At 35.9% G+C, this 18,590-nt stretch overlaps 1 protein-coding gene across 10 annotated transcripts in view; it reads right to left on the reverse strand.

The window, feature by feature from the left end:
• PSD3 (pleckstrin and Sec7 domain containing 3) overlaps positions 1-18,590 on the reverse strand; it is a 702,408-nt gene that overhangs the window by 86,911 nt on the left and 596,907 nt on the right. For all 10 annotated transcript variants that reach the window (XM_044379268.3, XM_048226255.2, XM_044379274.3 and 7 more), the window contains one exon: positions 11,471-11,541. In XM_044379268.3, coding sequence (XP_044235203.2) covers positions 11,471-11,541 — 71 coding nt within the window. The remainder of the gene's footprint in view (positions 1-11,470; positions 11,542-18,590) is intronic.

Here is an 18,590-nt window from a genome sequence, read left to right on the forward strand (position 1 = left end):
AAGTGATATTAAGGAAGGAGACCAGAAAGGGAAATGAGGTGGTCATGAAGAAGACTGTGTGTAACCTGGAAAAGCAAAACAAGAGCTCTGGATAACGTCAGAAATTGTCTAGGGGAAAAGAAGAAAGAAAAGGACTTATTCTACTTTAGAGAGAAATCAGTAACAGTAAAGAAAAGTGATTCAATAGAAATGAGTTAGAAATTGGGGATGTTACTGGTAAAAGTCACAGAAAGGGAGTATCAGAACAGGGGTAGTGGAGCGAAGATCAAAGTGGAAGCTATAAATCAAGCGTCTTCATAGCAGTTGTCTATATACTTTCTGCCTGTATGTCTTTTTTTTTTTTTTTAAGATTTATTTATTTATTTGAGGAGGTGCAGGGGCACAGGGAGAGGGAGAAAGAGAATCTCAAGCGTACTCCCAGCTCAGCATGACCTGATAAGGGGCTTGATCTCATGACGCTGAGATCACAACCTGAGCAGAAACCAAGAGTTGGATGCTCAACAGACTGTGCCACCCAGATGCCCCATCTGCCTGTATGTCTTTAACTGTCAGTCCATTTCAGCTTCCATACCTGCCACTCTGCTGAAACTGCTTTATATCAATAATTTCCTTGTTGGGAAATTCAAATGACACTTTCCAATTACTATCTTACTTAACCTCCTTACAACATGGAATGCTGTTAATATCTCTTGACATCGGTAGTATCTCATCTCTCTGTCTCTCTGTTTTGTTCTTGGCTCTCTCTGGTTACACTGTTTAAGCTCCTCAGGTTCCTTCACTGTCTATTACTCTTAGAAAACATATGAAGTGTTTGTGTTCCACTGGTTCTATCCACCATCTTCTCACTCTACTCTGACTGACATCACTTATTCTAATGGCTGAAATCATTAGCTATTTTTTTGATGGCTCTCCAGATTTGTATTTCTAAGTTCCCTCCCCAGCTCCAGATCTGAATATCCATCACTGTTTGTTGTACATATCCATTTATTTTTCCAAAGACACCTTGAAATCAACACTACAGGCTGAACCCTCTTGTTAGACTATGTTTCTCCCTTTCTGTTATCCTTGCTATAGTTCAAGCGAATCTGGTTCTGTCTCTGATTGAATCTGACTCCAGTCCTCTCTATCCTACAGTCAGACTGATCTTTCTAAAATATATATCTGATCATGTCACATCCCATTTATACCTTCTGATAGTTCCACATTGCTCTAAGATAAAACATCAACTCTTAAACATAATTTTCTAGGCTCTTCCATCTGCCTAGGATACCTGCAGCCCTGCAAATGTGTTGTGGTCTCTCACAGTTAGGCACCCACACAGGTTTCTCCCTGTCTCAATCCTCTGTATGACTAACTTCTATTTGTCTTTGTAGGCTTAAATATCACTTACTTCATGAATTCTTCCACAATCTTCTTTTCTCTTCCTAAGGCTCAGTTAAGTGTTTCAATACCATACTTTTTGTAGCATATATTAAATTGCATTCAGATAGTTTTTTTTTTTTTTAATCTCTACAGACAGAGTATAAGCTTCTTTAGGGACTGCATCTTGCTCACAATCATGTCACCAGTGTAGAGCACTTTGAAAAACTGGCATAGTCCTAATCTAATAGATGTATTCCCTATGGATTTTCTTCCTAGTATGGTCCTCTGTATCAGAATGGTAGTTTCTTTGCCAAAGTTCAGCTGGTAAAGGATACTTGGGTTTCTTTTGAGTGCCCATCTAGAAATCATGAAATTGTTGGAATGTTGACATTTTCATGGTTTTTCATGGTTTATGGGAACAATAAGGAAGAATAATTGAAAATGGGTCCATGTCAGAAAATCTCAAAAAGTTAGGTACTCTAATTACAGAAGATGATTAGAGATAGTCTCATATTTCAGCAAAATAGTAACTGGAGCCAGGGGAGTACCGTAAAAGAGAGAAGGTAACCATTAGTTCTTACCAAAGCAGGAGGTTAAAGGGAAAGAAAATAAGCTATTGCATACTTGCTGTGTATTAGCCAAAAGTAAGTTGAATCTCTTCGAGGATGTAAAGTTAACTGGTCATTTCTGGCTGCATGACCACTCAAGTAAGCTGGCTTAGTATGTTTGCTAATCCATTTCTTACATCTTTGATGTGTGATGCTTTGGATCGAGAAATTATTATTTTCTTAAATATTAGATAAAAAAACAGTGCTCTGTAAAGAATGTATTTTTTTTTAATACAGGAATAGTCATGCAACAGAGAAGGTTATAAACACACAAGCAGGATTATAAACTTTAGAGGCATTAGATATTTACTAACTCTTCAATTTCTTATAGTAGTCACTGAAAACCTTTGGGATAAGCCTCTGCTTGGGATAGAAGTAGGGAAGGAGGCTGAATGAATGGAGACTGAGCTTTTTCTCAGTATAATTTAAGCTATGCCTCTAATGACTTTTTGAAGGGGGAAGTGGCTTTTCTTATTATTCTTCACTCTTAATGAGGAAATACTAACTGAATTGTTTCATATGGGTAAAAATCATTAGGCTATTTCATAGTTGGGAAGTCTTGATGAAAGGCTTAAACATAAATGAAAAGCATTTGATAATGGAATGAGCATCTCAATATATTGTTATTTAAATGGGAGAGGGGTTTTGTCGGTGTGTATGCGTTTATAATAAAAGGAATGTGGACCTTAAAGGAGTGAGTTGCCAGTCATTATGATCTCTTTAGAAGATTTACTTGATTAATTTATCAAGGGAGTAGAGGCCCTGTGTCCTGTCTTAGGCAATACTATCTCCCCACCCATCTTACCCCAGCTGCCCCTTTAGGAGCCAAGACACTAGAAGTCATGATGTGGTAGGGAGCAGTGATAGAGCATCTGCCCACCTGAGAAAAAGGGAAGGGACCCAGTACCGAACAATTACTGGAAGTCTTTGGACATGAATCTTTAATGCTGAGAAACATATATGGGATGAAAAGGCATGAAAAAAAGAATGGTGGACAATCTAATTTTGGAGCTCTAATTCAAACTGATGCTAAAGATTCAAAGTTCACAAAGTTATTCCCTTGTCAATATTTAGTTTTTCTTCAGTATCTGATGAGTCAAACTCAATCCAATTCACTTAACTGAGGGAGAGGGCAACAAGATAGGAAAAGCTGGTAACTTGGAAACAGCATCTCTCTTTGCATTGCCTCTGTCAAATGTTGAATGCAAGAGCATTTTTCTCTCTTCCCAGGCTCACTCTGGGATGGCGTGGGTGGAAATCCTGTGGCTCGGTATTCAATGAAATGGTTTTGCCAAAGACAGCCATGCCCTTTACAGAGATTTTAGAGAAAATGAAAAAGTAAGCCAAGAGAATAGGATTTCTGCTGGGGAAACAGCTGTGCTATGAGAAATTTAATTTCAAAGGGTTGTTTCCTGCAGAGACAAAGCTAGCTGAAAGGACCAATGTGGGCCCAGCATATACACACATGCTGCTTTGGCAGAGGCCAAAGTGGTTGACTTATAAATTAGAAGCTGTGCTGGCTCCATAGAGAAATAAAGACAATACAAGATATCTGACCATGTAAGAGCATGGATAATCTAATATCAATGACAGTCTCCATTTCTCCTGTTGTTTTCTCACTCAAAGTAATGTGTAAATTTCAGGAGGATGCCGCAAATTCTTTGTAATCTTTGGATTTCAGCTAACTCCACACCTTTTTCTGCAAAGGTGACTTATCAACAAAGAGAACTCTGGTCCAAGGTGAAGCATCCCATGCTCTAATATTCCTTACCTAATCTATTTCAAAAGGAAGAAAATAAAAGGGTTTGTGCAAGATATGGTCCTTCCCAATGCAGACATCTGAAAAAAAGCTCCAATAAAGAATAGAACAAAAGAGAATTATAAAAGTGTTCCTTACAAAGCTGCTCTGGTAATATGTAAAATGTTGATATAGGATATAATAAAATGCACTCAAAGTCCTTCTTCGGACTGGGTGGACTCTTAAGGAAGGGTGGTTTTTAAAGCAAATTGTTCTTTCCATTTTGTTATATAGAGTATTATTATAACATTTGAAATGTTTAAAATAAAAATAAATCAAATACATTTCCCATTAGTGATATCTCCATTCCAAAGTATTTATTATATCAGTGGTGCAAATGTGGGTGCCATCACATAGGGAAGGCTATCTGATTCAGTATTGTAGATGTTATATCAAAGGAAGGACTCTTCCCCAGAGAAACACACTTGTGAAAATGCAGCTATAGAAGAGTATAAAATGTGTAAGGGCATACGTTTGTACACTAAAAACAAAAAGTTCAAAATGAATGGGAACTTTCTCTTCAAATATCCAAATACCAATAATTAATGTGGTGAGAAGAGGCTGTGATGAGACAGATATTATCATAAAAAACTGCTGGGAATGCATGTTGGTTTGGCCTCTTCAGAAGGCATTTAGAATTATGCCTGAATAATTTTAAGCAGTTCCTATCCTGTCCCTGTGACCCATGACAGTACTAGGAATCTATCTTCAGGATATAAATAGATATGTGCACAAATACACACACCATTATTTATAACTGAAAATCAACTGAAATGAGGGTATGTCTGAAAATGGGAAAAAGATGAAGTTATGGTAAACCTACTTAATGGAAAATATACTGTAAGCAATTAAAAATGAATGCTTTTATAAACTTTATTAAGGAGAGAGGAAAAAAATAAAACCATATGACTTATCATATCACAGTCACCAGATACCAGGTTGACCAAAAAATATGTTTCTGAAAAAATTTTTATTTAAGAATGCTTATGATACTAAGTAAAGTAAAAAGAAAAAGATGCCAAAACTATTTATCATAGTCCAAGTAGATTTAAAAATATTTTCCTAGGAGTGATGTCAGCAAGATGGCAAAATAAAAAGTCTCAGTTCTTATTCCCCCACAGAAACACAATTTAGCCATGGTATATGCATCATAATGGCTTTATGAAAATGTTAGAATGCAGTTAAGAGGTTGCAGTACTACAGGAGAGCAAAAAGCCAAAGAACCATATTGAAAAGGATAATAAGAACAATTTCACTTTACCTGTGTGAGCCCCTCCCTGAAACTGTCACAGGTCAAGACTGCAAGAAAATACCCTGGCCCTTCACTACTCCCTCAGGGTAAAGTGAAGAGTGGAGAATACCTCCAATGTTGTGGCTTTTTGGAAGGTTGATGAAGGAATGTTTGTCTTGCCTCACTCAGAATTCTGAGTGAATTAGCATAGATTGGACACATGGAGGTTGCTGAAATTAAAGGAAAGTGGTGGGTGGCTTGCTGCAGCCAGCATGGCTTGGTAAGATTGGGAGAAATGTTCACAACCTAAGCCTTCTCTCTCAAGAGGGAGATACAGGGTGGAGTGTATATCTGGCATTCTTATCAGAGGGCTGACCAAGGGAGATGGTATCTGTCTTGTCTGACTTGGGTCATTGATGGGAACTGGCATACTCTGGATGCTTGTCACTCAGAAGAAGAGAGAGCTGAGTGGCTTGCTGCTGCAAAACCAGAGCAGTTGCACTGCTACAAATAAACATGAGAGAGCAAAAATTACAAGCTCTTGAAAAGAAGAGTGCAAGACTGTCTACCTGAGAAACTGCATGCAGAAGCTCAGAGAAGTTGCAACCCTCAGAAAAAGTTTCAAAGGTCCCCAGAAAATTAGCCAAGCAGATTGGTAAGGGTTTTCCCTAAACAAAAATGGTCTGTAAAGACTGAGAGAGGTAACTTTAGATGTGCAAATCCCAATATAAAGTTATCAGAAAAATGAAGAAACAAGTAGACATGGCTTGATCAGAAAATCAAAATAAACCTCCAGAAACCAACCCTAAATAAGGAGAGGTATATAAATTATCTGATAAAAAATCCAAATTAACCATCATAAAGATGTTCAATGTGCTCAAGAAAATTATGTATGCACAAAATGAGAATATTAACAAAGAGATAAAAAATATAAAAAGGAACTAAACAGAAATTCTGGAGCTAAATACTAGAATAACTGAACTAAAAAAATCACTAGATGGGTTCAACAGCATACCTGAGCAAGAAGAAAGGATAACTGAACTGGAAGACAGGCAACTTGAAATTATTCAGTCAAAGAAATACAAAGGAAAAAAAAAAGAATGAAAAAGAGTGAAGAAAGCCTAAGGGACTTATTGGACACCATCAACTGGACCAAAATACATATTATCAGAATCTCAGAAGGAGAAGAGAGAAAGGAGCAGAAGGCTTACAGAGAGAAATAATGGCTCAAAACTTCTCAAATCAGGAAAGAAATGGACATCTAGATCCAAGAAGCCCAAAAGTCTCAAGTCTAGATAAATTCAGACATATGAAGACACATTATAATCAAATTTTCAAAAGTCAAAGATGAAGAGAATTTTGTGAAGTAGCAAAAGAGAAACTTGTAATATACATGGAATCCCTTAAGACTCTCAAAGGACTTCTCAGAAAAAACTTTGCAGGTCAGGGGAAAATAGGATGATATACCTAGAATGGTGGGAAACAGTCTGCTACCAAGAGTACTATATCCAACAAATTAATCCTTTAAAAAATGAAGGAGAGATAAAGATTTTCCCACATAAACAAACTGAGGGAATTTGTTACTGCTGGACCTGCCTTACTAGAAGCGTAATGAAAACAGAACAAGAATTTGAAATGAAAGGATGTGAAACTGTAACATGAAAGCATATGAAGTAAAAATCTCACTGGTAAAGGCAAATATATAGACAAATACAGAATAATGAAAAACTGTAGCAGCAGTGTGCAAATCACATATAAGTATAGCACAGAAATTAAGAGAAATATATCAAGAATAACTATAAACATAAAAATTTGTTAAAAGAACGCAGATATCAATATCATAAATTGTGCATGTTGTGGTAGGAGGTGAAAGTGTATGTTTTTTTACATGTGATTGAAGTTGTCAGCTTAAAAGAGACTGTTAGAACTATGAAATATTTTATGTAAGCCTCATGGTAACCACAAAGAAAATAGCTACAGAAGATATACAAAAGAAAATGAGAAAGCAATAAAAACATGTTTCTACAAAATATCAGTAAAATGCACAGGAAGACAATGAAAGAGGAAAAAAATGTCAAAAGGCTACAAAAGAGACACAAATTTACAAAATGCTAACAGTAAGTCCTTGACTATTAATAATTAAATGTAAATGGAGAGTGTCTCAATGGATAATAAAACAACATCCATCTATATTCTGTCTATAAGAGGCTCACTTTATATTTAAAGGTGTATTTCTGTTTAGAGCAGAAATAAATGAAATAGAAACCAGAAAAACAAAAGCAGAAAAAAAAATTAACAAAACTAAGAATTGTTTTTTTTTTTTAAAGTAGGCTCCATGCTCAGTATGGAGCCCAACATGGGGCTTGAACCCATGACCCTGAGAAGAAGACCTGAGCTGACATCAAGAGTCAAATGCTTAACTACCCAGGCACCCCAAGAATTGGTTTTTGAAAAGATTAATAAAACTGATAATCCTTTAACTACACTATGAATAAATAAAATCAGAAATGAAAACAGAGACATTACAACTGATGCCACAAAATTAAAAGGATTATAAGAAACAATTATGAACAAATTGGACAACCCAGAAGAAAGGCATAAATTCCTAGAAAAAATATAATCTGCCAAGACTGAATCATGTAATTAATAGAAAATCAAAACAAATCTATAACTAGTAAGTGTATTAAATCAGTAATCAAAACCCCCCTAATGAAGAAAAGTCTAGGACCACATGGCTTACCCATAAATTCTTTTAAAGAAGAGTTTTATTTATTTGTTTTTAAAAAGATTTTATTTATTTATTTGAGAGAGAGAGAGAAAGAGAGAGTGCAAGCCAGAGAGCAAGCACGAGCAGGGTGGAGGGGCAGAGGGAGAGGGAGAGGGAGAAGCAGGCTTCCCACTGAGCAGGGAGCCCAATGCAGGGCTCGATCCTAGGACCCTGGGGTCATGACTTGAGCTGAAGGCAGACGCTTAACTGATTGAGCTACCCAGGTACCCTAAAGAAGAGTTTTAAAGAAGAATTAATGTCAACCCTTCTCAAATTCCTCCCCAAAACTGAGGAGGTGGGAACATTTTTAACTCATTTTATGAGGACAGCATTAACCCGATACCAAAACCAGAAAAAGATACACAAGAAAACTACAGGTCAATATCCCTGAAGAATATAGATGCAAAAATCCTCAACAAAATGCCAGCAAACCAAATCCAACATTACATCAAAAGGAGCACACACTATGACCAAGTGCTATCTATTCCTAGGATGTAAAGATAATATATGAAAATCAATTAATGTGATAAATCATATTAACAAAGGTTATAAGCCATATGATTATCTTAATAGATGCAGAAAAAGCATTTAATAAACATTCAAGACTTTTTTATGATAATATTCAACAAAGAATAAAAGGAAATTACCTTACTATAATAAAAGTCATATATGAAAAGCTCACAGCTTACACTATATTCAACGGTGAAAAATTGAATGTTTTTCTTCTAAGAAAATAAATAAGACAAGGAAGCTCATTCTAGTCTCTTCTATTCAATATAGTACTGAAGTCCTAGCCAGAATGGGGGAGAAAAAGAAATAAAGGATTCCAAACTGGAAAGGAAAAAGTAACACTATTTGTTCACAGATGTCATGACCTTATATATAGAAAACTCTAAAGATTCCACAAAAAAAACCCTGTTAGAACTAAGAAACCTATTTAGCAACATTGAAGGATACAAAATCGATATGCAAAATCAGTTGCATTTCATATACTAATAATGAACAATCCTGAAAAGAAATTAAGAAAACACTGCCACTTACAATAGCATCAAAAACAATAAAATTCTTAAGAATAAACTTAATGAAGGAGGGGAAAAACTTATACACTGAAAAATACAAAACATTGCTAAAAGAAATTAAAGACACTAATAAATGGAAAGGCATCTCACGTTCATGGATTTGAAGACAATACTGTTAAAATGTTCATACTCCCCAAAGTCATTTACAGATTCAATGTAATACCTATCAAAATCCAATGGCATTTTTAACAGAAATACCTATGCATATACAGTAAACTGATTTCCACAGAATGCCAACAGTACACAAGGGGGAAAAGATAATTCCTTCAACAAATAGTACTAGGAAAATGGGTATCCGCAAGCAAAAGAATGAAATTTCATCCTTATACCTACACAAAAGTTAACTCAAAACAGATTAAAGGCTCAAATGTTAAGACTTGACACTATAAAACTAGAAGAAAACACAGAGGAAAAGCTTGTTGGCACTGACACTGGCAATGATTTCTTGGATGTGATATCAAAAGCAAAGGCAACAGAAGCAAAAACAGACAAGTGAGACTACACAAAAGTAAAAAGTTGTATGGCAAAGGAAACAAGGGAATGTAAAGGCTACCTACAGAATGGGAGAAAATGTCTGAAAACCATATATATGATAAGGGATTAATATCCAAATATATAAGAAATTCCTATAACTCAATAGCAAAAAACAAAAGAAAAGAAAAACAACAAATCATCTGAATAAATCATGGGCAAGGACTTGAATAGACATTTCTACAAAGATAACACTCATGGCTAACTGGTATATGAAAAGACGCTTGATATCAAAACTACCATGGGATATCATCTCACACCTGTTAGGATGGCCATTATTAAAACCAAACCAAACCAAACCAAACCAAACCAAACCAAACCAAACCAAAACAAAACAAAACAAAACCAAAAAACAGAGAATAAGAAGTGCTGACATGGGGGCGCCTGGGTGGCACAGCGGTTAAAGCGTCTGCCTTCGGCTCAGGGCGTGATCCTGGAGTTCCGGGATCGAGCCCCACATCAGGCTCCTCTGCTATGAGCCTGCTTCTTCCTCTCCCACTCCCCCTGCTTGTGTTCCCTCTCTCACTGGCTGTCTCTATCTCTGTCAAATAAATAAATAAAAAATCTTTAAAAAAAAAAAAAAAAGAAGTGCTGACATGCATGTGAAGAAATTGGAACTCCTCTGCACTGTTGGTGGGAACTAAAAATAATTCAGCCACTATGGAAAACAGTATAAATAAATAGAACTACCATATGACCCAGTGATCCCACTTCTGTGTTATATTTATCAATGGGAATTGAATCAAGATATCAAAAAGAGATTTGCACTCCATGTTTACTTCAGCATTATTTACAATGACCAAGAGGTGGAAACAACACAAATATCTATGGATGAATGAATGAATGAAGAAAATGAGGTAAAAAATAGGATATTATTTAGCCATAAAAAAGAAGGAAGTTCTGTCATAGGCTACAACATGGATGAACCTTCATCACATTATGTTAAATGAAATCAGCCAGTCATCGAAGGACAAATACTACTTGTTTCCACTTATATGAAATAGCTAAACTCATAGAAACAGAAGGTAGAATGGTGGTTGCCAGGGGCTGGGGAGAGGGAAGAGTGGGAGAATTGCTGTTCACTTGGTATTGTTTGTCATGCAAGATGGAAAATTTCTAGAGATCTACCGTGTAACACTGTGCTGATAGTTAATACTGTATGTACTGTGTACTTAGAAATTAGTTGAGGGTTATGTGTTTTTGATCACAGTTAAAAAAATAAGACTTTTCCTATCAGTCATCATTGAGGGCAGTGTTGTTACCGCCTTGCTACCTATTTACCCAAATTCCAAGCTGCCCTTCACAGTTGGAGCTGCAGTCTTGTTTGGCCCTGGGAAGCGATGGACCTCGTTCCAGTCAACACACAAATTTCCCATGTCCACACACATAGAGCTAGGGAGGTGGAAGCTCCAGGGATTATACTTCAAAGGTCAGAACATACAAAACATGATCCCAAATAGATTTCCAGATTCTGGGATTAGAAGAAAGGATCCGGGCAGAAAATGTTCTGGTTAAAAACCCAGATAATTTGGATTATATTAGGGGTACCAATGCTTCGGGACCTGAATGAAATGTGTTTCTAGATTTAGGTAGAGCTAAATGAAGGCAAATAATTAAATGAAGATATACTGTTACTTAGCATTAGTGAAGGAGTTAAATGAAGGATCTAACTAATCTACAGTATAAATAACCATTGAAACAAGTGCTGCCACAGCTCCATACCTACACAGACCATATGCGGTCTGACTTATCAACATATATTCAAAATTTCTAACTGAACACAAATGGAGCACAGCTCTGATCACACATACACAATATTTATATTTAATATATACTATAAAATACATATAACATATGTCATAAGGATTATATACATAAAATATTTTATATAATATATATAATTACAAATATATAATTTCTAAAATAATTTTTTAACCAGAAACAAAAAAAAAACCTAAAAAAGAATTTAGACATCAATTAAATAATCTTTTGGGTGTTTGATATAGCCTTTTTGTACAAAGTAAATATTTTCTGGCTACCTTGTCAAATCATTTCATAAAGTTTTGTGGGCTTCATTTTTTAATTTATGTTTACCTTTTGCAAGTAAAGGACTGTTCCCTTTAGTACAGCATAAAAAGTTTTCCATCCTCGCTTTCCTCTTGGAGCTACAAAGGGGAAAAAAATGGAAAATTTTATTTGACAGAAAATAGCATTTTAGAAAGAATCAAAACAATCAACATGGTGATTATGTTTCAATGTTCCTGGTTTACTAACTTCCAAAATTAATAATAATGAGAACCAAAATTTTCTTGAGACGTAACAAAAACAGGCAATATTCCAAAAATGTCTACCATGTACTGTCTCACTTGATCCTCACAACAATCCTGTGAGATAGGTACTATGACTCTTGTCTTTTTATAAAACTGAAGCACAGAAAGTAATCCGCTCATAGTCACACAACTGGGAAGAGAAGCAGGAATCTGAACCCAGGCAGCGTGGCTCTATAGACATGACTTGAGGACTGGGAAAGCAAAGAGGCATTCTGGAAGTACATATTCATCTAAGAGAAAGCTTAAAAGGCTCATGTACCAGATCATTTATAGCTCTGTCAAAGTTTCTAGAAATCATTAAAATCTCAGAATATAGAACTCCTCTTGGCACTTCCCCCACACACCCACCAACTGGATTATAACTTTAGTTATTCCTATGGCAACCTGTGATACCTCCGTTGCAGATCTTGCCACACTGTGACAATATTTCTGTTGAAGCGTCTCTTTCAGGAGATTATGAATGACCTGAGAGCAGGTACCCTTTCTTTTTGTAATTCATAGTACCTGGCACTGTGTAAGGCAGACATTAGGTACCCTCATAAAAATTCTCCAAATTAATTTTCTTTCAGAAGTCCCTTACATTCTTTTTGTTTATATTTTCCTGCAGTAAAAAGTAGAATTTCTCTATTGACTTATGTATACTTCTACAGACTGTCCCAAAACAAAAGCACAGATTAGCAAAACCAGTTTACTATTTATTCTTAATTAAAATATGTAACTGGAAAATGTTATTACCTGAATGTCATTTTTCTTAACATATCTATCCAAATAGGTAGGGAGGACCACTTATTCTTATTCCTTTATCAACTATTTGGCTGCCTTTATGCTGTCTTAACTTGGATACCTGATTAAATTAGGAAATACATTATTCTTAAGCAAATCCTTTAAATCTCCTTTGACTGAAGACTCTCAAGAATCCTTAGGGTTGGGAACTGTGTGAATATCCACCTACAGAACACAGGTGCCCCTGCCAACACCATACTGATATATCCTCCTGGCAAAAAAGGACTCAAAACATCCGCTCTGCAGGTTTCCAGGGGAAATTAAAAAAAAAATCCCATCTGTTTTCACTATGCAAGGTTTAAAAGTATGTACTCAAAAATAAATGATCAACAACAGTACACCATTATCTCCTTTATAAAGAGAACAAGAGATCATTATTTATATATATTTTATAAATACATTTATATATATAAGTATATACATATATAAATATATATATCATAAATATTGACTCTATTGTTCAATAGGTGTCAAATTCTTTTTTTTTTTTAAAGATTTTATTTATTTATTCGACAGAGACAGAGACAGCCAGCGAGAGAGGGAACACAAGCAGGGGGAGTGGGAGAGGAAGAAGCAGGCTCATAGCGGAGGAGCCTGATGTGGGGCTCGATCCCAGAACGCCGGGATCACGCCCTGAGCCGAAGGCAGACGCTTAACCGCTGTGCCACCCAGGCGCCCCAATAGGTGTCATATTCTGATATGGTTGATGTGAGAGTGGTACACACAGAAGTGACCACAGGCTGCAGGGGTCATGGCAGAGCAGGACCAAAGGCAGCATGGTGTGCTGACGGCAGTGGACTAGAAAACAGACCAGCTGGTTTCTAGCCCTGTCTTAAAACCATCTCACCCAAAACTCCTGAGTAACTCCTGACCAATCCACCAACTTTTTAAAACTTCAGATGCTTCACTTAAAAACATGGCTAATTTACCCAAGTTAAGGCAAATCACTAGCTAATGGTGGAAAGCAATTTAGAGAGAACCCTTTTTCTTTTTTATTTCTCTCCCCTCTCTCTCTCTCTCTCTTTTTTTTTTTTTTGCTTTATTCCATCATCTTTAATCCCCATCACCTATTTCACCCATCACCCCACCCAAATCGTCTCTGGTAACCTTCAGTTAGTTCTCTATATTTAAGAGTCTGTTTCTTGGTTTATCTCTTTTTCCCTTTGTTTGTTTGTTTCTTAATTCCACATATGAGTGAAATCATATGGCATTTACCTTTCTGACTTATTTTGCTTAGCATCACACTCTTTGATCCATCCATGTTGTTGCAAATGCCAAGGTTTCATTCTTTTTTTTTTTATGGCTGAGTAAGATTCCTACACACACACACACACACACACACACACACACACACACACACACACACACCATTTCTTTAACCCTTCATCTACTGAAGAACACTTGGGCTGCTTCCATAATTTGGAAATTGTAAATAATGTTGCAATAAACATGGGGATGCATGTGTGCCTCTGACTTAGTGTTTTTGTATTTTTTTGGTAAATACCTAGTAGTGTGATTACTGGGTATTTAGGGTAGTTCTATTTTTAATGTTTTAAGAAACCTCCATACTGTTTCCACAGTGGCTGCACCAGTTTGCCTTCTCACCAACAGTGTATGAGGGTCCCTTTTTCTCCACATACTTGCCAACACTTGTTCTTTCTTGAGTTTTTGACTTTAGCCATTCTGACAGGTGTGAGGTGATATCTCATGGTGGTTTTGATTTGTACTCCCCTGATAATGACTGATGTTGAGCATCTTTTCATTTGTCTATTAGCCATCTGGACGTCCTCTTGGGAGAAATGTCTGTTCATGTCTTCTGCCCGTTTTTTAATTGGGTTGTTTTCTGGGTGTTGAATAAGTTCTTTATATATTTTGGATACTAACCCTTTATCAGATATGTCATTTGCAAATTTCTTCTCCCATTCCATAGGCTGCCTTTCAGTTTTGTTGATAGTTTCCTTTGCTGTGCAGATACTTTTAATTTTGATGTAGTCCTAATTGTTCATTTTTTGCTTTTATTTCCCTTGCCTTAGGAGAAATATCTAGAAAAATGTTGTTACAGCTGATGTCAAAGAAATTACTGCCTGTATTCTCTTCTAGGATTTTTATGGTTTCAGGTCTCACATTTAGGCCTTTAAGCCATTTTGGCTTTATTTTTGTGTATGGTGAAAAAAACAGTCCAGTTTCATTCTTTTGCATGTTGCTGCCCAGATTTCCCAACACCATTTGTTGAATAGACTTTTTCCCATTGCACATTGTTTTCTCCTTTTTCAAAGATTAATTGATCATGTAGTTGTGTATTTATTTCTGTGCATTCTATTCTGTTCCATTAATCTAAGTGTCTATTTTCTCGCCAGTACCATACTGTTTTCATTACTAGAGTTCTGTAACATAACTTGAAGTCTGGAATTGTGATGCTTCCACCGTTTCTTTTTAAGACTGCTTTGGCTCTTCAGGGTCTTTTGTGGTTCCATACAAATTTTAGGATTGTTCGATCCAGTTCTGTTAAAAAACGCTGTTGGTATTTTGATAGGGATTTGCATTAAATCTGTAGATTGCTTTGGGTAGTGTAAGACATTTTAACAATATTTGTTCTTGCAATCCATTTCTTTTTGTGGTGTTTGATTTCTTTCACCTCTTTAGTTAGGTTTATTCCTAGGTATTTTATTATTTTTGGTGCAACTGTAAATGGGATTGTTTTCTTAATTTCTTTCTGCTGCTTCATTAATAGTGTATAAAAATGCAACAGATTTCTGTACATTGATTTTGTATCCTGAATCTTTACTGAATTTATCTATCAGTTCTAGTAGCTTTTGGGTGGAGTCTTTATGGTTTTCTATGTAGTCTTATGTCATCTACAAATACTGAAAGTTTTATTTCTTCCTTAATGTTTTGGATGTCTTTTAGTTCTTTTTGTTGTCTGACTGCTGTGGCTAGGACTTCCACCTTTTGTTGAATAAAAGTGGTGGGAGTGGACACCCTTGTCTTGTTCCTCACATAGGGGAAATGCTCTCAGCTTTTGCCCATTGAGTATGATGTGGGATTTTCATACAAGGTCTTTATATGTTGAGGTATGCTCTAAATCCATCTTGTTGAGGGTCTTTTTAAAAATCATGAATGGATATTATACTTTGTCAAATGCTTTTTATGCATCTATTGGAATGATCATATGGATTTTATCCTTTCCCTAATTGATATATCACACTGATTGATTTGCAAATATTGGACCATTCTTCCATCCTGGGAATAAATCCCACTTGATCTTGTTGAATGATTTTTTAAAATGTATATTGGATTTGGTTTGCTAGTATTTTGTTGAGGATCTCTGCATCTATGTTCAACAGAAATACAGGTCTACAGTTTTGTTTGCTTGTTTTTTTGTGGTGTCTTCATCTGGTTTTATTATCAGGCTAATCCTGGTGTCGTAGAAAGAATGAATTTGGAAGCTTTCCTTCTTTATCTATTTTTTTGGAATAGTTTGAGAAAATTAGGTGTTAACTCTTCTTTACATATCATCATGATAAGTACTCTTTAATCCCTTTGCCCTGCTTGTCCCACTGAACCACCTCATTCCCACTCTGGTAAGCATCAGTTTGTTCTCTACAGCTAAGAATCTGTTCCTTGGTTTCTCTCTCTCTCTTTTCCTGTAATAATTTGTTTTGTTTCTTAAATGGCACATATGAATGAAATCATATGTTGTCTTTCTCTGACTGGTTTATTTTGCTTAGTATTATACGCTCTACCTCCACCCATGTTCTTGCATATGGCAAGATTTAATTCTTTATATGGCTGAGTAATACTCCATTGCATATATACACCACATCGTATTTATCAAATAATCTGTTGATGAACACTTGGGCTGCTTCCATAGTTTGATTATTGTAAATAATGCTGCAATCAACATAGAGGTGCACATACCTCTTTGAATTAGTGTTGTTATATGTTTTGGGTAAATACCCAGTACTGTGATTATTAGATTATAGGGTAGTTCTATTTTTAATTTTTTGAGGAAGCTCCATATTATTTTTCACAATGAGTGCACCTGTCTGCATTCTGGCCAACAGTGCAGGAAGGTTCTTTTTTCTCTACATCCTTGCCAACACCTGTTGTTTCTTGTGTTGTTGATTTTAGCCATTGTGACAGGTGTGAGGTGATATCACATTGCAGTTTTGCACCCTATGTCTTATCCATTAGAGCATTTAGTACATTTATATTGAATATAATTATTGATAGATGTGTACTTATTGCCATTTTGTTACTTACTTTGTGGTTATTCTTATAGTTTTTTCTCTTATCCTTTCTTCTCTTGCTCTCTTTCATGGTTTGCTGGCTTTCTTTAGAGAAATACTTGGATCTCTTTCTTGTAATTCTTTGCTTATCTATTACTGGTTTTTGATTTGTGGCTACTACGGGTTTATATGTAACATCTTCTGCATATGGCAGTACATGTTATGTTGATGGTTGCTTAAGTTGGAATCCATTCTTTACTCCTCCACCCTCATGTTTTAGGTATATGGTATCATATTTTACATCCTTTTATTTTGTGAATCCCTTGGCTGGTTTTTACAGATATACTTATTTTCACTGCTTTTGTGTTTCCTACTTTTCATACTCCCACTATGGTCTTTCCTTTCCTTTCCACTCAAAGGGTCCCTTTTAATATTTCTTATAGGGTTGGTTTAGTTGTCATGAACTCCTTTATTTTTTTGTTTTTCTGAGAAACTTTATCTGTCATTCTGTTTCTTAAAATTTAAATTCAATTAATTAACATATAATGTATTATTAGTTTCAGACATACAGTTCAGTGATTCATCAGTCTTATAAAATACCCAGTGCTCATTACATCACATGTCCCCCTGAATGTCCATCCCCCAGTTACCACATCCCTCCACCCCCCTCCCCTCCAGCAAGCCTCAGTTTGTTTCCTAGAGTTAAGAATCTCTTATGGCTTGTCTCCCTCTCTGATTTCATCTTGTTTTATTTTTCCCTCCCTTCCACTATGGTCCTGTTTTGTTTCTTAGATTCCACATATGAGGAGATCATATAATTGTCTTTTTCTGATTGACTTATTTCACTTAGCATAATTCCCTTTAGTTCCATCCACGTCATTGCAAAAGGCAAGGTTTCATTTTTTTTTGTTTTTTGTTGCCTGAGTAGTATTCCATTGTATATAAATACACACCACATCTTTATCCATTCATCTGTTATTCTGTTCGGAATGATGCCCTGCTGGATAGAGTATTCTTGGCTGAAGATTCTTCCCTTTCAGCACTTCGAATATACCATGCCACTGTCTTCTGGCCTGTAAAATTTCTGCTGAAAAACCCGCTGATTGCCTTTTGGGGTTTCCCTTATAAGTAATGTCTTCTTTTCTCTTGGGGCTTTAAATTTTTTTTTCTTTATCACTACTTTGCCATATTAATTACTATATGTCTTGGTGTGGACCTCCTTGCATTGATTTTGTTGGGGTAATCTCTGTGGCTCCTGGATATGGATCTCTTCCTCAGATTAGGGAAGTTTTCAGCTATTATTTCTTCAAATAAATCTTCTGCCCTCTTCTCTTTCTCTTCTTTGGGGATCCCTAAAATATGAATGCTATTATGCTTGATGTAATTGCTGAGTTCCCTAAATCTATTCTCATTTTGCATAATTTTTTCCGTCTCTTTTGTTCATCTTGATTACTTTCCATTTCTCTGTCTTCCAGGTTATTAATTTGTTCCTCTGAGTCCTCTAACCTGCTATTTATTCTATCAAGTGTACTTTTAATTTCATTTATTATTTTGTTCATCTCTGCTTCTTTTTTTAATCTCTTCGTTCAGGGTCTCACTGATGTCCTTTTCTCTTTTCTCAAGTCCAGTAAGTATCTTTATGATCATTACTTTAAATTCTCTACCAGGCATATCACTAATCTCCATTTTGCTTAGGTCTCTTGCTGTGGTTTTGTGCTGTTGTTTCATTTGAGACATACTCCTCTGTCTCTTCATTTTTGTCTAACTGTATCTGTTTCGGTGTGTTAGGAAAGTCAGCTTCATCTCCTGCTCTTTAAGGTAATGGCCTTATGAAGAAGAGGTCCTATAGTGCCCCGCAGTGCAGTGACACTC

Source organism: Ursus arctos, unplaced genomic scaffold (genome assembly GCF_023065955.2).
Source record: "Ursus arctos isolate Adak ecotype North America unplaced genomic scaffold, UrsArc2.0 scaffold_27, whole genome shotgun sequence".
Lineage (NCBI taxonomy): Eukaryota > Metazoa > Chordata > Mammalia > Carnivora > Ursidae > Ursus > Ursus arctos.